Genomic DNA, 20,436 nt, shown 5'->3' with positions numbered 1-20,436 from the left:
TTCTCCTCGAGGCGATGCCAAAGCCCAGAACATAAGGAAGGGAATGAAGGAGGTATCATGAGGAAGTGGATTAGATGGTGGAATGATGGATGGATAGAGCAGGGGGAGACAGCGAGGGCATTCAATGGAAAAGTACGAGACATGAGAGGGAAGGAGAGGAAAGGAAGAGAAAAAGAGAGAGATTGAAATATGGTGGGGAGCCTTTTGTCGAACATCCCTGCGCTGTGGGCTGGAGATATGGAGGTTTAGTAGGCATTCGATAGCGCTTTGTCTGCTAACTGCCTCCACCTGTTTGGTAAAAGGAGCTGCGAGGATGAGCAGAGCCAACATTGTTACCGTAGCAGTCCCTGAGGTGGTTCTCTCAGAGAGATACATACAGCCACCAGCAATCATTGGAAATTATTACTTAGTCTTTTCCCGAAGGATAGGAGGAGGCAGAGGAGTCCTTTGCAATTATTCTGATAACAAATATGTCTTAAGAATGGGAGACTACATGTCACTCAGGGGACCGTTTCACCCTAAAAGAAGAAAGCTTTGTTCAAAGACGGAGTAAATACCGTTTACTTCTTTCATCTTTGGATTTCATGCTATTGGCTGTGTTGCCAGAACAAGGCAGACAGGAAATACAGTGCCAGGAGAAAGATGCATTACACACAAATGAAGGCTCGAGTCTGACACATTGATGTGGATCCAGTCTTGGCCAGAAGAGAGAACAAGGAGGGAGAAACACAAGATCAATAACCTGGAGTAATGAGCTATGGCTTATGTTCTTCTAGTTGGTAGTAAACACTTGTTCTGTGTGTGAAGACCCACAGGTGCTTTTTATAGTGCAGATAGATAGATGGATACATGTACTGAAGTACTGGTCAAAAATGTCCTCTATGCTGTTGTTAATTGGTTGGTCTCTTATCAACACAATGACTAAATACACTGTTATCCACCATTCATAACCTTATTTTATATCAAATCATTTTAAACCATAATAAACAACATATGATTATAAAATAGCACATACAAGTAACTTGTTTTGAATTGCCATACCAAATCTCCGAACTGTAATGCGATTACAATGCGATCCCAGCTCACATGCTCTGTGAGCAGGAGAAACGACACAACTGTAGAAGTGCAGTGAAGGTTTCACGTCTGAATAATGAGGGCTGCCTTGTTGTCTTTACTTTTTCTTAAGCAATGCAAAGCTTCAAAACCCTGGCACTAAGCTGATCACAGGCCTGCCGAGAAGACCCTTTGTAGATCAACAGGCCTTACAATAGCACCACTTGTTGCGGCTAACAGCAGATTGGGGCTGGCAATCTCAATGTTTTAATGGAAGCCGAAGTAGATGAATTGACAAGCACTTGTCAAAGCATTGTGTTTGTTTGCAATTTAAAAAAAACACAAATATAGGACACGTCCAAACGTCTGCATTCTGCGAATTGTCTCTTTTATAACTATCTGTCTCTCTGTCTGTGTGTCAATCTTTCCTCTCATCCACTTTCCTACTAATTGGGGAGTTCTGATCCTCTTTCTGTTCCATTGCCGTGTTGACACAAAATGATGATGATGATGACGATGATGATGGCAATGATGATGATGATGATGAAGATGTTATTTATGATGAGGTGGAATAGCATGATTTAGAATGACGGCTTACGGGAATGATGAGGAGGAATGATGGATGATGATGATTGATGGAAGATGCTGATGGTGATGGTGATTAGGATGAAGATGATGAGGAGGAGGAAGATGATGATGAAGGGGATGATGGTGATGATGACGACAAGGAGGATGAGGATGATGATGATGATATCACTGTCCACAGTATGTCAAGCTGGGTCTGAGAACTACTTCTCTGTTTGAGCGGACAGAGTTGAAGTACTCCCTCGCTGAGGCCGGTGATCATATGCCGCACATGAGCATACATGGAGTGCTAAACTGTCCCACTCCTACCTCCACGGTCATTAATCTACATCTACTGTTGCCAACGGTTACTGGACACACTGTGGAGGGTTGTTGGGTGCATGCAAACCGACGCACACACCCACATTATATGTTAAACAGATCAGATTATGGCAATGTACTCATTGGCTTTCGTTTCAGTAACATGGTTTAGAAATAGTGGGATTTAAAAACCTGGTCCGGAGTAATCCTTTGAATAATTTGCCTGCAATCAAAATATATGTCTCTATGCATCTGGTTCAAATGATGTTCAAATGCCTTTCCATATCTTTCTTTATTTGAAGACCAACATTATGTCATTTTCAGAGAACAAAATTGAATCTCCCCGAAGTGTCACAAAGACCTGTTAACGATAAATAGTTTTACCTTGATAAATCTATACGTAACTCGTCTGCCTTTCTGCTATTATGCTTTCATCAGTTTCACCAGACAGGTGTTTCTAGACCTTAGAGATATTTCATTAACCCTTTTTTTTTGTGGTTGTGTAACTATATTCTTTCATTCCAATACCTGATTATAATTCATTTATTCAATCGTTTGTGTCGTTGCTAGTTGTCAGTATTTGTATTTTTAAGGTTAATGTTTTTATACTGTTCATCATAATGGTGGTTTTACTTAATCTTTACAAACTAAACTTTCCCTCCATCCATGACCAAACCTCATACAAATTCTAGAGACAGCACCCAGGTATTTGGTCCACAGTAGAGTGGATTAAAACCAAACTAAAACTACAATGAAACTAAGTACTTGACTAAACAAAGTCATGGTAAGATAGGCTAAACTCATACAGGTTAAAACAAGCTGAACTCCCATGCAGGTGCAAGGGACCAAACCAAACCAAACAGACACATCTCCCCCCCTGTGGTGCTCCATCCCCCCTCCCAGCATCACCTTACCCCCCCCTCCCTGTGCGCCATCCCCCCCCTTCAGCAGCAGCGTTCCCCCCCTACCTGTACTTCATGCCGGTCTGCTTGGTGGTGGACTCCTTCAGGTTGTGGTGGTAGCGGTGCGTGAAGGAGCCCAGGCTCCGGGCGATCAGCGCCACGGTGCGGAAGCGCGCCCGTGCGTGGCTGGTAGTGCCGGGGCTGGTGGCGTTCTGCTTGCTGTGCTCGCCGTTGCGCGGGGCCTTCAGGCCGTGGTCGGTGCAGGCGAAGGACACCTGCATGGCTGCGGGGACGGTGGCGGTGACGGAGCGGGGGAAAAAACACAAACCGGAGCTCCCCGGTCACTGCCCTCAGTGGGTTCTCGGGCCGGTTTGATGTTTTCTTCACACGGTGAAAGCGTTGATTAGAGTTTCAAACAGCCGTTTGGTGGGACGGTGTTTAATGCGACCGCACTAGGCCCACGTTTGACCCGCTCTCGCAGTGTGTCCCGGTGTTCCTCCAAGGGAAAGAGGTCGTAGGACACAAAAACAAACCCTCACAGGGGGGCACCCACACTGGGGCACTCACACAGAGTGAGTTGAGAGGGTGGACCCGTGATGCTTCGGTTACGGGGTCAACAGGAGTGAGCAGCTCTCGTGGGAAGGAAGAGCGACGGGCTTCCACCTGAGGAAGGAAGAGGGAGTGAAGGTGGAGGAAGAGGAAGAGGAGGAGGAGGAGGAGTGTTTAGCTCTGAGAGTGAACAAAGTGCGTGTGGGTGTTTGTGGGTGTGTGTTTTTCCTTTGTGTGTCTGTACTTGTGTGTGTCTACAGCTGGATATTTGTGCCTGTCCTTTTGGTTGTGTGTGTGGGTCTGTGTGTCTGTGTGTGTGTGTGAATGTGTGTGTTTGTGTGTGTGTGTGTGTGTGTGTGTGTGTGTGTGTGTGTGTGTGTGTGTGTGTGTGTGTGCGTGTATGCAAGTGTGTGCATGAAGGCGTCCTTGTGTGTGCGTGCGAGTGTGTCCGCGTGTACACGAGTAAGTAAAAAGAGAAATCCCAACTAACCATCCATCAAAGAACAAAACTTGAATATGATTTCAAACTCTCCTACCTGTCTTAAAGTGTGTCTGTCGAGAGATAGACTGCTCTCCCTGTCAGGGTCCTCAGCACCACTCTGCTGCTCAGATCCAAATGCAGCTGATACCGTCGTCAGGCCCTGGGGAAATTCACATCAATTGTTCTGCAGTGATCTGCCGTGTTCCGTCTCCCTCTCTCTGCCTCTCTTTTTAGCTTCTTCCTGTTTGCACATTCTTATTGAAGTTTTACACAATGTTTGGTTTTCTCTGCAGCTTGCCTGTGTGTGTGTGTGTGTGTGTGTGTATTTGTGAATCCGTTTTTGTGTGTATGTGTGTGTCTGTGTGAGCATAGCGTGTGTTTGTGTACGTGCGTGTGGGGTTTCTTGTGCGTCTGTATGTTTATCTTTGTTTGCATAGGTTTTTGTGTGTTTTGTGTGTGTATGCATAGGTGTGTGTATCTGTTGGGGACGGGGACGGGGGGGGGGGGCGGAGGGGGCTAAGCTGACACACTTAAACATCATCTTGGGAGAGATAACACAGCAATACTCAGGCACACACGCATGCACACAAATACACAGCTATGTACATGCATGCACGGACAAATATGCAACCATATAAAATATATTGAATTATACGGGTACTTGGAGTTACAGTGATAAAGCGACCACGTGCTAAATGGACACACACACACACACACACACACACACACACACACACACACACACACACACACACACACACACACACACACACACACACACACACACACACACACACACACAGACTAGAGAGAAGTAGCAGGATTTTCCAGGATATTTCTGTCCTCACACACTGTCAGGCAGACTCATCTACAAACAGCATTCCACCCTCACACTCTAATAGCCTGTAACAAGCAACGGCATGCCTTCAGCAAAGGGCAGGCTTGCTTTCTTTCAAAAATATCAACCCTTGAAATAAACAACAACATCTAAACTACTGTGAATTTGCACCCCTGCTTTCCCAATTCCTAAGCTTGCTTGCACACACACAAACAAACATGCAAATACACGCATGCACAAACATGCACACGCACGTACAAGAGAGACATCCAACAACAAATCAAAGCACATATAAACATTCACACATCAGCACACACAACCAGACGCGCACGCACGCATACACACACACACGCACACACACACACACACACACACACACACACACACACACACACACACACACACACACACAACTCCACAAAATACACACAAACACACAGACAAACCGATGCAGGTGTTCTTACTGGCTTGTGGAAAGCACTCTTCAGACTTCAGACTTCAGCTCCCGGGACCAACAGCCCCCTGACGATGGACATCTGTCCTCCTCCTGATGCTGCAACTTCCAAGGAGAGCAAGCGTGCCGCCAGCAGATGTCCCACGCAGACCCCAATCCTCCCAGAAGAGGAGAGGGAGGAAAACAGAAGCAGCCGCGGTGGTGGTGGTCGAGTTGGTCGAGGTGGTGGTGGTGGTGGTGGAGACGGTGGTGGTCTTGGTGGTGCTGGTGGTCTCCACTCTCAGCGGGACCAGGTTTCGCGGCAGCGCTCCACAGAAACGACCCAGACTACGGCTTCCTCAAACTGGGGGGGAAAGTCCTGGAGGAGGGCATGGAGGGGCTGTGGGTGGAGGGAGGAGGGAGGGGGCGACTCAGGGATGCCCCGTCAGACGGAGGCTGGATGACGAGGTGACCGCGGAGAACACGAGGCGAGAGAGAGCCGAGGAAGGAGCAGAGAGGCGGGTGCCTGGCACCTCATCCCGTGGAGGGGGAGAGGACCGATGCACATGGAGGTGGAGGAAGAGAGAGAGAGAAAGAGAGAGAGAGAGAGAGAGAGAGAGAGAGAGAGAGAGAGAGAGAGAGAGAGAGAGAGAGAGAGAGAGAGAGAGAGAGAGAGAGAGACTTTGGAGCAACGCGTGGTGTGTCTGGGTGAAGAAGAAACGGAGTGTGTGCAGGCTACCGTCCCTCACTAACTGTCTGCAAGAGCTGCAGTCTGTTTCACTTTAGCGCCACATCTCCTGAGAGAGAGAGAGAGAGAGAGAGAGAGAGAGAGAGAGAGAGAGAGAGAGAGAGAGAGAGAGAGAGAGAGAGAGAGAGAGAGAGAGAGAGCAAGAGAGAGGGAGAGAGAGAGAGAGAGAGAGAGAGAGAGAGAGAGAGAGAGAGAGAGAGAGAGAGAGAGAGAGAGAGCGTGTGGGAGTGAGAGAGAGAAAGACAGAGAGAGAGAGACTGAATGAATGGGTTGAAAGCTGAGCCTGGTTGGCTCGTGTGTTTGTGTGTGTATTTGGATATCACAGTGTGTGTGTGTGTGTGTGTGTGTGTGTGTGTGTGTGTGTGTGTATGTGTGTGTGTGTGTGTGTGTGTGTGTGTGTGTGTGTGTGTGTGTGTGTGTGTGTGTGTGTGTGTGTGTGTGTGTGTGTGTGTGTGTTTGTGAATGTGTGCGGGTGTGCGGGTGTTCAAGATAACGTGCTGTTATTAGTCATTCTGTGTGCAAAAAAGCACATGATTCAAGAATGATGATTAAATCTTGTGCTGCACAAAAGCAAACACACACACACACACACAAACACACACACACAAACACGCACAAACACTCACCCACACATATTCTAATGTTGATGTGAGTGAGATACCGTACGCAGGATTCACAAACATAGATGTATGGCACACGCTCGATTTCACACCACGTTATACCAATCCATCTTCTTTCCCCTCCCAGAGAATTCAACCTTTCTCTTTTTAATTACGTTACAAAAAACAATTCTTTATCAACTTCCATGCAACCAAAGACGGGACCTGTTCAATCTGCTGCTATTGAAACTGAAGTGAGAAATGCAATTTTGATTCGCGACTCGGACGAGACGCATGTGATGTGATGGACTTTATTGGAAAAACAATCAAATCCATCATCTGCTGATGGTTGAGGATGGGGGAGATAGAGAAAAAACATGCAACACTGAAATACAGAGAAATACATCAAGCGGGAGAGAGAGAGAGAGAGAGAGAGAGAGAGAGAGAGAGAGAGAGAGAGAGAGAGAGAGAGAGAGAGAGAGAGAGACACACACAAACACAAACACACACACACACACACACAGGGAGTGAGAAAGAGAGAGTGCGACCGGGGGAGAGAGAGATCGAGTGAGAGCAAGATAGAGAGAGAGGGAACAAGAGAGAGAGAGAGAGAGAGAGAGAGAGAGAGAGAGAGAGAGAGAGAGAGAGAGAGAGAGAGAGAGAGAGAGAGAGAGAGAGAGAGAGAGAGAGAAAGAGCGAGAGAGAGAGAGCGTATGGCGGTTGGCGCGGCACACTCGTGTCGGTCGCCCCGGTCGCCCCCACAGAGCGGTAATGTGACAATGGTGGATTTCACGCTTGGTTGAGCGTCGCCAGACCTCGAGGTTACGGTGCTTTTATTTATATCCCCCTCCCGCTCCGAGTGCCTCTGACCTATAGCGGTCTATTTGCGATGAGGGGAGAATAACAGCGAGAGAGAGCGAGAGGGGGGGAACCGAGGCTGAAGCTGTGATGGGGAAAATGTGAGCGACACAAACAGCTGGGGATGTGGATGTGTGTGTTTCTCATGCCAGTGCACCACGGCGCTGGCACACGTATTTCAGGTCAGCCCAAGCACTTGAGCTCAACTAGAAACTCTCAGTGTTTTTAATAATGGTACTGATTCATCTCTGTGTAACACGTGTAATATTGTTAATGTTTTACAGTCTAATACGTTGGGGGTAGTGTAGTGATTCCCCATCAGTGGTGCAGACCCCCATAGGAGTGTTTGAAAAAAAAAATGCTGATGTAAAATTTGTTTGGGAAATCCTAATTGTTGAATGCTATATGCAACTATAAAACTACTGTATTAAGGATCAACAAATGTTGAAGTGAGGTCTTCTCTGGTCATCTTTCACTCTCTCTCCCTGTGTTCTGCTTCCCAGCTGCTCTCCTACTCTCCGTCCGGTCTGGTTAACACCGCTTGTTTACATGCGTGGGAGGAAGTGCACGATAAACTCACATGTTAAGGCCTCGGTCAGGACAAATTTGGATTCACTAGTTCAGGCTGTAAGTGTCATCATCCCTCATTAGTAAAGCAGAATCAGTACTATAGGAGGACACACCTTTCACAAGGGAAGAACGTTTAGGCCTGCACACCTGAACACACACGCACGCACGCACGCAATCACACACACACACACACACACACACACACACACACACACACACACACACACACACACACACACACACACACACACACACACACACACACACACACACACACAAAGATACCCATATTACCAACAAAAAGATCATGTTTTCTTAGTCTCTAAGTTATCACGTCTCTCAACCCTTACAAAAAAAAAAGAGAACCCACCGTAAAAAAAAGGAAAAAGCGAAGCCCCCTTGAGTTCTGTGTCTGCCCCCAAAGCCAAAGTGTAGCCTGGTTCCGTTTGATCACTGCCTGCTCAGTGCCAAATTGTTTGGGGGTTCAGGGGTTTCCAGAGCTGTCAGGAGTACCGGAGACATGATGTAATGTCACGAGCAGCCCCGTTGCCCGCGGAACAAACCAACCAACAAACGGCGATCCGAACGAACAAACGAACGCGCGGAGCTCCATCGGAAAGTGTGTCAGTCAAAAGCGTAAACTAGAACTGTAACATTCTAAAAGACGCCATCCCCCAGTGGGCATTGGCTCCGTAGCCTTAGGACAACCACCTCGCCGTAATTGCTCTCGTCAGTATCTATAATTGAGTTCCCTGGGAAGGGTTTCTCATTTTTTTCGCGATATCACCCGATGAGTGTGTGTGTGGCGGTGGAGAGAGGATTAATTGTGTATGCCACGCAGAGAAAGTCGTGTGCGCAGTGTCTCTGAACAGTTTAACCAAGCAAAGAAAAAACACACACCCTATAATTGTACATGTCTCATAAGTAACATGTGTGTAAAAAAATACATTCAGGGGGTTAATTGACCCACTTATAATTCTCTGCGATGAAGAAATAAGAGGCTGTGATGCCAGCACTGGGGGACATGATTGCAGCCCTGAACACAGAACAAAGAGGATGTATCCGTCTCTCGCTTTGTGTGTGTGAGTGTGTGTGTGAGTCTCACTATCTTCCTGTTGAATTCAGAAGAGTATTCTGCGTTTAATGACTGGCTTTCCTTATCACTTACCACCACCTGTTGAGGAACAGTAAAATAACGAGGTGGATAACCTAGAAGTAACAAGCGTCACGTGATGTCTTCACTGAAGTAGTCTGTCTGTCTGACTGTCTCACTCTCTCTCACTCTCTCTCTCTCTCTCTCTCTCTCTCTCTCTCTCTCTCTCTCTCTCTCTCTCTCACTCTCTCTCTCTCTCTCTCTCTCTCTCTCTCTCTCTCTCTCTCTCTCTCTCTCTCTCTCTCTCTCTCTCTCTCTCTCTCTCTCTCTCTCTCTCTCTCTCTCTCTCTCTCTCTCTCTCTCTCCTCGTTCTGATATAATTCTCACCACATCCCAATTTCTTCTGCTTTTTTCCCCTCAACGCTCTGGTCCCCTTCCCTCTTCCCTCTTTCCTCTCCCTCCTTACTCGCTACTCTCTCCTCGCTCTACTTCTGGCCCCCTCCCCCTACCCCACCCTCACACCACACGTCTCACCTCCATGCCTAATCACCATTTCACACGCCCTCTCCCTCTCTCTCTTTCTCTCTCCCTCTCCCTCTCCCTCTCTCTCTCTCTCTCTCTCTCTCTCTCTCTCTCTCTCTCTCTCTCTCTCTCTCTCTCTCTCTCTCTCTCTCTCTCTCTCTCTCTCTCTCTTTAGAGGCCATAGTCATTCCTATAGGGTGCAGGCGCGTGCAGTCATTAGCATGCAGCACACCAAGTTTAAACACAGCTCAGGTCAGGGATCGGTGGTTTAATCGGCACTCATAAGGGGGTGGCACTGAGTGCATATGGACGCCGACGAGAACAGAGTTACAAAGAGGAACAGATTGAGCAGGACGTGGTTGGTTTGAACGACAGACCAAACTGACTCACAGTGCTCCGTTTGTTGACATCGCCTAATACTGCAACATTCATCAATCCAATAAACACTCACTCACCCCCGATCCTCACCCTCTCCCACCCGTCCTCCCACTCATTGAGGTCATTCACGGGGAAATGGAGTCGTCATTAGCACCACAGCCGTCGGCCTTCATCAACCATCTGTTAACCAACCGAATCAGCAGAAACACGGGCACTCTGCTTCTCTCCGCATCAACAGCCTTCCTCATTGCTGTGAGTCTCCGGCCTAGAGCAACAACATCATAATGATGGTCATCTTCATCATCGCCATGGTCGTCATCATCATCATGATGGTCATCATGATGACCATCATCATCATCATGATGGTCATCATCATCATCGCCGTCATAATGATCGTCATCATCATCATCTACAAAATACATTAGAATATAAACATTCCTGTCTCTTATAAAAGGCACATATACCAATGTCTTCAAAGGTATGACTGTTAGCATACTGCACTATATCTTGGGTTAGACAGCAGCATTATAATTACATTCTTTGAGTCATTCAAGCAACCGATAAATCTGTACATGAGGTGCCTCAATAAAGCTTGCAAGGTGTGAACTCCTAAAAGCTCACTTGTACTACGCCACCTTGGCTTTTTAGGTAAGATCCTAAAACAATCATTGTAAGCAACCTGAAGTCTGTGCATACTTGATTTTGATTTTTGTTTTGGCATCCTCATCATGATCTTCATCATCCTCATCCTCATCATCACACCATCTTCATCATCTTCAACATCATCCTCATCCCAATCTTCCTCGTCCTCAGGGAATTCCTCCCTGTACGTCTCCCGGGTCTCCACCCTCCTGCTCCATATGTTTCAGCCTCCACCCTCCTGCTCCATATGTTTCAGCCTTCCCCCCTCCTGCTCCATATGTTTCAGCCTCCACCCTCCTGCTCCACCCTCCTGCTCCATATGTTTCAGCCTCCACCCTCCTGCTCCACCCTCCTGCTCTATATGTTTCAGTCTCCACCCTCCTGCTCCATATGTTTCAGCCTCCACCCTCCTGCTCCACCCTCCTGCTCTATATGTTTCAGTCTCCACCCTCCTGCTCCATATGTTTCAGCCTCCACCCTCCTGCTCCATATGTTTCAGCCTCCACCCTCCTGCTCCATATGTTTCAGCCTCCACCCTCCTGCTCCATATGTTTCAGCCTCCACCCTCCTGCTCCATATGTTTCAGCCTCCACCCTCCTGCTCCACCCTCCTGCTCTATATGTTTCAGCCTCCACCCTCCTGCTCCACCCTCCTGCTCCATGTTTCAGCCTCCACCCTCCTGCTCCATGTTTCAGCCTCCACCCTCCTGCTCCATATGTTCCAGCCTCCACCCTCCTGCTCCACCCTTCTGCTCCATATGTTTCAGGCTCCACCCTCCTGCTCCATGTTTCAGCCTCCACCCTCCTGCTCCATATGTTTCAGCCTCCACCCTCCTGCTCCTCCCTCCTGCTCCATATGTTTCGGTCTCTCCCCGCTGAAGAGGCAGTGATGGCGGGTGATCTGTTTTTGTGGGACAGCGTCCGTACTTTCTTTTTAGTGAACCCCATGTGATCTCCCCTGTGGGCGTGAGGGGGAGGAGAGGGGGAGGACGCATCCATGACACAGCACCCACCCACACACACACAGCAAACACACCGCACACACGGATAAACAAAGCATACACACACATACACACACATGCACACAGCACTAACATATACACACAGCGTACACACAGCAGACAAACAGCAGACACACATCACTCCCACAGCAAACACAAAGCAGACACACATCACACACACAGAACACACACAGCATTCACACATTCAAACACAACACACACACACGCAGCACAAACAGCATAGTTTTATGAAATGCACCTATAAAGCACTCAGTCTTGGCAGCAGTGCTCTGTTGAGTGCATCAAACTTTTTGGTGGTTTCTAGAGTGCAGTAAGCCATGGGCCATGGGGCACCTTTCCCTGTGGAAGGGGCACACACTGCGCTACAATTTGTGTTCAGGTGGTTGCTCGGTGGAGTTGATAATGTTCTACTGGATATGGGTTTGTGTCCAACACTCCCGCATCTATCTTTCCCGAAATAAATGTAAAAAACATTAATAATACCACAAAAAATTAGTTAGTATAATTTATATTAGTATTAGTAGTAGTATGAGTTTGTAGGACTAGTAGTCATAGTAGTAGTGCTACGATTACTATAACAATTACTACTATTAACCATTGTATTAAACTACCACAGTAAATTTGATAAATGCTATTATTCTTGTATAATTTATTCTGACACTGTAACAATGTGAACACCCTACTGCACATGAGAAAAATGGCCACACTGTGAGGCCAGTGAGGACAGTGTGCATGACCTGACAGGAGGGCTTATTTCTCTCTCTCTCCTTATGGCTGCCTTAACTGTAGCATGTAAAGCGGTTCTCTGCCTGACCAAAGACATGTGAAATACTGTGAACTAACAAACTGGGTTCTGTTGTTCTGAACTTTCTCCTTCAGTCCTGCCAACAGCAGCCAACGCCCTAGGAGCGTATGCAGCCTGGGACGTAGACCGCGGTGAACAGAGGGAACAGACAGGCTCCTGGGGCCCAATTAGGATGAATAATGGATCACCGTACATATTTATAGACACATCCTATAGGCGATGTCTGTGCAACACCATATGCGTGAAACACCCACATTGGCGTGGACATAATGCTTAAACATTATGCATGCCTTTGTAGACACATTTAGCACTAAACATGGACAGACTCGCACACAAACACACCTGTCAAGTCACACACACACACACACACACACACACACACACACACACACACACACACACACACACACACACATACACACACACACATTCACACACACCAGTCAAGACACACACGTACACACTCACACGTACACAGTTCCAGACGTTACCACATCTGAGATAAAATACTTTTTATTTGCTATCGTCTAATATTTTATACTATGTCAACAATATTATAATCATCTAGGTGAGAAACAACTCATTCTCAAAACTAGACATCCAAACCAACTCAACATTGACCTGTTATTCTACGTTGTCTAATGGGGGGAATTTCCTCAAGCCTCAAGGAACAACTTAGTAACTCTAATCGAATCTACTCCATCAGATCATTGATCTCTGTAGCCAGCCCACAACACGCATGGTTCAGTATCACACTGCTGCAGTTGGCCAACCATTAAAGCAACAATCAGATCTTCAAATAGCTCGTACGCTTCGGCCTTATTGGCCACTGAACACATGTCCCTGAAGGTGGCAGCGATAGCGCACGTTGCCTCATGTGCCCTTTCCCAGCGAGATAATATTCCTGTGTGGAGCTTTTGAGCCTTGGTGTTTGCTTATTTGTGCTTGTGTGCTTTTGTGTGTGTGTGTGTGATAATTTGTGTGTTTCTGTGTGCATGTGTGTGTGTGTGTGTGTGTGTGTGTGTGTGTGTGTGTGTGTGTGTGTGTGTGTGTGTGTGTGTGTGTGTGTGTGCGCGTGTGTGTGTGTGTGTGTGTGTGTGTTCATTTCCTGCGTTTGATCAATAGAATTAGACATTAAAGGAAACCAACCTTGCCGATGCCATGCTGAAAGTGTGTAAGTGACGAGTTCATTGTAAGTGTTGGTTTTGTGTTGACACCGTGGATGTGTTAAGGATGACTCTGAGCGCTGCGCTCAAAGCACCGCTCAGCTCATGAATGATAAACGGGTTAAATGAGGAGCAATCTTAATGTTATGCAACAAATATTGTCGTTTTTCCAGGCATATCTGGGCTGTGATTATTAATAAAGAAAATCTCTGTAAGGCAAACTATGCATAGCTCTCAAACAACTACAGAATCTAACAATAACATAACAATAACAAGACAAAGCACATCCTATCCAGTTGGTTAATGGAAACCGAAGCCCACATCTCCTGGCCGAGCGCAGGTCCTACCTGTAGACCATAGTGCTGGGCTGGGCGGTCTCCTCCTGAAGAGTGCCCCCCACCGGAGCAAGCTCCTCCACAGTCCTCCGCCCCCAGGCTCGTCCGTCCGCCTCCCCCCTCGGAGGGCCGCCCGGCATGGGGGTGGGGTGGGGGGCTGGACGGCGCTGGAGCCTCTGTCCGCTCCTGGGCCTCGGCAGGGGGATGTCGCTGCACACTGCCTTCAGATACATGTGGGGAGCGTTGCCTCTGTCACGGGGCTTTTCGCACTTCTTGCTCTATAAACCCGGGGTCTAGGGCGAGGGGCCCGGCCTAAATACATCTCAGCCTGAGTGCGGGCACATCGGAAGAATGCGGGATTTAAGGCAGATTTGGAGGGAATGTTGGTTGGAAAATTCCCATCATGCCACGCTTCAATATGCACATACACAAACACACACACACAGACACTCGTGTGTGTGTGTGTGTGTGTGTGTGTGTGTGTGTGTGTGTGTGTGTGTGTGTGTGTGTGTGTGTGTGTGTGTGTGTGTGAAAGAAAAAAGGAAACAAACTATGTTTGAAAGGAAGAAGCGATATGTCACACATAAGCAGACAAGCTCCAACAAACGACCCACCCACACACGCACGCACAAGAACGTACACATACACACACACACACAAACACACACACACACACACATACAAAGTCACATACACAGTTACACACACGCACACACACACACACACACACCCCCCCCACACACACACACTGACACACACATAAGAATGTGCACACACAAAGTCACACACACTTATGCCTACACACACTTAAACAGACACACATACACATACAAATTCTCACGAACACCACTTCTACTTGTATTCTCCGGAGAGGCAACCGAGGTGACCTCGACTCCTATTTGCTTACCACACCTGTGGTGGCGACTGTATTCTTAGATGATTGACAAATTGGATGACAAAGGGGGCTTTGGTTTGAGCCTCTGTCAGAGTGCCCTGCAGCTCCACAGAGACAAGCCACTTCGTCTGGGATGATAAGCCAGACAAAGCCCGTGGAGATTCATCATGACTACAAATAACACACCGCGCACACCACTCGCAGTCAGCCACACAACTCACTCTCGAGCTAACATTTCCATGGAGTGGCCACGTACGAGAGAAGAAGAGGGGTTAAGAGAGTGAGAGAGTTGGGGGCTGAGGAGGGGGTTCATTGAGAGAGAGAGAGAGAGAGAGAGAGAGAGAGAGAGAGAGAGAGAGAGAGAGAGAGAGAGAGAGAGAGAGGGAGAGATAGAGAGGGAGAGGGAGAGGGAGAGGGAGAGGGAGAGGGAGAGAGAGAGAGAGAGAGAGAAATAGAGAGAGAGAGCTTGAATGGAATGTATGGGCCTTCCTCTGCAGTGCACATTGCAGTCACAGTGCAGATGTATGCGCCAAAGTCTAGAACACGTCTTAAAATGGCGATTCAGATCTGATTCAATGTGCTGAGCTGTTCACACTGCTCAGCACATATATATATATGAATATATATATATGAATAAATCAGACCAGTCTCCCATGCAGCGGCCATGTGAATGTGGCCTTATGTAGTCTAGAGGAATTTGATTATGAATAATGCACAAAATCACACCCCTCGACACGCTTGATTAGACCATTCCTGCTTGAGTGAATGAGCACTGAGTGATGGCTGTACACAACACTCTTTACTCACGTATGTAGTAATTTAACAATAGAGATTCATGCAAATGTGCAGCATTTTTTTTGGTGACTTGAGATTGTTTTGTGACATCCTCTGATTAACACAATTATTGCAGAAGCAAAAAAGCAAGAAATAAAGAATGACAAAAATTAAAAAAGGTTAAATAAGATTATATTATGTGCAAATATTACATAATATATATCTGATGCTATGCAATGGAGAATTGCATTTTCCTTTAACGTGTGATTAAGCCCTTCATCTGTACCTGTGCGCTGTATCTTTCTGCACTGTACCAGTCTGCCCTCTGGTGGACGGACGACCAAAGGGAACCATCTTCACTATTCAATAGGAAACCTGTTGGGAAATAATACTCCTTATTAGTAAAGTATACTAAGTAAAATAACAAACTAGAAAGTTTTTTTTGAAGTTGATTTTTTACATCGTTTTCGAGAAATGCAACTGTCATTTCCGATATAATCAGTAACGAGCATGTATGTGTACACACAACCACCACCAACATCCTCCCCTTAACACACACACACACACGCACAAGCACACGCACACACACACACACACACACACACACACACACACACACACACACACACACACACGCACACACACACAAGCACAAACAAACACACACACACACTTGCAGTCGCTCGCCTCAAGAACCTAAACACAGCAGAACGAATAGTGTGATAAGATATTGAAAGGCTGTGTGTGGGAGCAACAGAGCTGCTCCGTGTCTCTGTGGTGGTGGTGGTGGTGTCCTCCCACTCGGTGCAGTGTAAAAGGCAGGCGAACAGAAGAACACCACAGCTATTTCAGTCCCTGGATGTGAAGCCCTGTACCTTCTTCTCCATCAGACCGTTGTGTGGTGGTGCTGTTGTCGGTGACTCATCTGCACTCTTCTACAGCTCCACCATCTCACCCAGGCTACGTGCCGTCGCCGTGCAAATCGCAAACCGCACAGTGTGGCGAAGGTAGAGTGCCATGTTGGTCGATTTGCCTCACTTCCCATATCACTCATTGCCTTGTGACCTTTCCACTCGTCATTACCTCTCTAACGGCTCTGGGACTAACGTCGCTGCATGATTTCAGCTTTTCTCTCTCTCTCTTTATCCAAGTGCCGTGTTTCGCTCGCTCCGTGTTATCTGTGAGGTGACATGAGCCCTCCTGGTGAACACAGGTCCACGTTGTTGGTTTCTGACAGGCCCAGGTGGTGGATGACCTTGAGGTGGTGAGGAGGTAAATGTAACACCCTTCTCTCGTACTGCTCCCACCGCTGCACCAGTTTCCAGCACACACAGACAACATGTGTAAACCTTAGTTTGAAAGTATTCAATGAAACGTATTTAGATGACTTATACACACACACACACACACACACACACACACACACACACACACACACACACACACACACACACACACACACACACACACACACACACACACACACACACACACACACATATTGTACGGGTGAATAATAGATACAGCTATGTTTAACTGTACTGTTCCATTCACAGTACAGTCGCTGTGGACGAGGGCGTAAACGGGGAACGACTGCTTTGTAAACACAACAGTTCCATGTAAGGTTCAGATCTACACTAGCTATGATCCCAACAAGACTTGAACAGGCCTGTCGTTTTCCTGTTTCATCTGCAGTCACGAGACACTACCTCCGCAATGTCTTACAAGATACAAATGCAAAGGTCTTGATTCAAATGCAAACGCATGATCCCAATGAGGATGATGAAAAGTCTCATGTGGAAACTGGACTAGAGGGCTTTTGGGTTTAGCGTGGTTAGACCCTGGTCTCCAACACACTCCTGATAACACCCCATCCGCCCTGATTGGGATCAGCTCTTATTCTGAAGCCGTGCTTCATAGTAACCGCCATGACAAATGTCAGCATCCTATGACACACTTAGCTTCAAACCATATTGAGATGGGGGGTTGGGTGGTGAAGAAATACCCATTACATAGCTACACAAAATGACATCTTTCCATCTACATTAACATTGATGTTTAGGGCATTTAGCAGACGCTCCTATCCAAAGCGAATTACAATAAGTACATCTGTCAGAAGAAAGAGAAACAACAATATATCGCTCTCGGTACATTAAGGATGTTCATAGAACCAAGTGCCAAACACTGACAATTGCTAGGTCAACCCATTCCCCGTACACAACACAGATAGATATGATAAGATACACAATGCTAAGTACAATTTGTAAGTGCCAGGACGTACAGCATACAATAAAATGGTACATTACATAAGTGCCAGCTATCCCTAAAAACAAACCCATGTCTCCCTCACTTTAGGATAACTGTCATGGGGTTTTACTTCCACTTAGCGTATTTACATGTGCGTTTGTCTACTTGTGTGTTTATATATTACCTCATGGTTGGTGAGGTTGTTGAGACATAAAGGAAACATTGCGTTGAGGCTACTACTTAACACCCCGTTTTGAAAACCACCTCTAGTTCATGTGTTGGCGTCTTTGCAGAAGTTGCAGAACAGGAAGTTACCAAACACAGCAGCGCCACAGCTGTGAGCTCTGGGCTGGGCGGATAACATGATAAAGATGGCATGTATATCCAGGAGGAGATGGAGGCTGCTCTGGATGCACTCAGAGGCCTCAGATAAGGAGGCCAAAGCGCCACACTTTGTTGCTCAGTGGCCCTCAATACCTTTCAAGAGATTCAATCATGTTTTGGTATTGGTTTTATTAAAAACCGTCACATGATTTCCTTTCTGTTACTGGAACATCGATATTAAAATGTGAGGATGAATATACATTTTGATTCATGTTTTTTTTTTACACTAGTAAAAAAAGTGAATTGATATTTCATCAATGCCTTTAAAACCATAACAACACAGATTATAATCATTTACATGCATAGGGCAGCATTGCACCAAACATGGGAATGCATAGGGGGCTGTGTGTGTGATGCATGTGATGGAGCGTGTGTATGTTGGGTCAGTAGATATATAGAGCATGTCATCATGCGTTAGGCAGAATGTGAGCGTTGCTGGATTCACCCGGGAAGGCCGACTCCGCAGAAGCAGCCGACAGGTCACAAGGCCGCCGCCTCCTCCCCCTGGAGGAGTTCAGCCCTGAGTCAGAGGCGCGGCGGCGGAGTTGAAATTTCCGTCTGACGAGGAAGAGAATGAGAGCGAAAGGTCAAGTCTCTCTCATCTTGCCTTCATACGCCCGCTCCTGCTAATGCACATAAGTATCACATAAATAAATGACTTCAGGTGCACAACATTGCCATTTTCTCTTTGGAAATTAGGTAGGCACCATTTGGCACTGCATCCACTTTCTCTTCCTCACACACACACGCACACAGTCACTTAGACATCACAACAATGATGTGGATGTTTCCTTTAGGCTGTCTATCGGCCTGTGAAGGTCCTTCCTTTGTTTTGGTTACAAAGACACTTATCACCCGTTTATGAAACTTAAGTTCCAGTTTTTCTCTATACAATCCCTTTCAGAAAGCAATCCTAGAAAATAGCTCATAGCACAAGCCGAGAAGATAGTCATACATCATCTTCTCCAGTGTATTTATTTATGCACTACATTTAACCGTCTTTGGAGATGCTGTGTTATATATTATTCTTACTTCCAACCATAATCATTGCCAGAAACAATATAAAGTCAAAATTAACTCCATACATAGACAGCTTGAGCCATCGAATGATGTATTTTTATTTGGTCTGTCACAAAAATAAAGACGGATGCTTTTGCAGAAGGTTAACTTTAAGTGGTTTTATATAAAAAACATGACTGGGGAGATTGGCTGAACCCGTTGTCTGATGAGCAATCTGAGTTTTCATGTGCAGATGTTAAGGTATGCAGCAGGAAATGCTCCGAGATGGCCCACCAATCGCAGGACCTGTGATGCGAGTTTCCCTCAAAACATCTGGATTCATGATAACACACATAAGACCACTGCAGCTTCAATCGAGCAGGAATGGTTCTAATCAGCGAGGAGAGGTCTATTATCGCATAAAGGTCTCATGACTCATGACTGTTCCTACGACGTAATAGCAGGTGTTGCAGGGTGAAGCGGACCACATTGAGACCTCACCAACCAGCCATGCACCCCAAATCTACCGCCTCCCTTCGCTTAAGATGCGTTACCGTGCCATTGTTAACACATGACAACATGAAATCTTTCACTGCTTTCGGAGAAACCGTTGGTATTCTCAAACCCACCACCCCCACCCTCTCAACCACCCCAGGCCCTATGCGTGGTGAGCGGACCCTTCAGACCCTTGAAGCCCATTGGCCGGGATAAGGAGCGGCTTAACAAATGGCCGTGTGTGTTTTGCCGAGCGAGTCTGCCCGCTGACACAGAAAGCCTCCCTCTGTCCGCCGGTCCACGGGCTCTGAAACATGCGGTGGGCAGGGGGTGGGGGTAGGGAGTGTCTCTCCCCAAAAGCACACAGATGGGAGAAACCCTGCCCAGCTACCCAAACAACTGGACCAACAGCCCTGGCTCGGTTACCATTCGCTGCCCGGAGTGGGTCTAGTAAACATGTGTGCATTTGAAAGCTACACGCAACTGATCATTTCTGGGGGAACAAGGAAACCGTTTGAAAATGGCAAAGACCTTTTGGTTGACTGAATATGCAAACTCTTTGGGTATCTGAGGATTGGCGTATAACTGCGTAGTCAGGAGGAGTAAGTGAAGGATGGTACTCTGAATGCCTCTGCTGATATCAGCTAACACCTTTCAAAACACTATGGTTATCCTCACTATATTTGAGGGATGGACAGTTAAAACACTCTGGTATGTTGTAGATAGAAAGTCAGGCCCATGAATAAATTCAACAATTTGTTGGG

At 46.9% G+C, this 20,436-nt stretch overlaps 1 protein-coding gene across 3 annotated transcripts in view; it reads right to left on the bottom strand.

Moving 5' to 3' along the window:
- kcnab1b (potassium voltage-gated channel subfamily A regulatory beta subunit 1b) overlaps positions 1-14,335 on the bottom strand; it is a 42,430-nt gene extending 28,095 nt beyond the window's left edge. Inside the window, exons 1-4 of one of the 3 annotated variants that reach the window (XM_030364373.1) lie at positions 13,891-14,335; positions 5,155-5,520; positions 3,926-4,030; positions 2,907-3,503 (exon numbers count right to left, since the gene is read on the bottom strand). In XM_030364373.1, coding sequence (XP_030220233.1) covers positions 2,907-3,121 — 215 coding nt within the window. In that variant the 5' untranslated portion in view covers positions 3,122-3,503; positions 3,926-4,030; positions 5,155-5,520; positions 13,891-14,335. Of the gene's footprint in view, positions 1-2,906; positions 3,504-3,925; positions 4,031-5,154; positions 5,995-13,890 lie in introns of those variants that run through there. The other 2 variants (XM_030364374.1, XM_030364375.1) reach the window with 2 other exon arrangements.
- Between the last annotated feature and the right edge of the window lie 6,101 nt (positions 14,336-20,436).

The sequence above is a fragment of the Gadus morhua genome, chromosome 8 (assembly GCF_902167405.1).
Source record: "Gadus morhua chromosome 8, gadMor3.0, whole genome shotgun sequence".
NCBI lineage: Eukaryota > Metazoa > Chordata > Actinopteri > Gadiformes > Gadidae > Gadus > Gadus morhua.
Note: the sequence above shows the minus strand (reverse complement) of the source record. Positions and strands in the feature narration are given on the sequence as shown.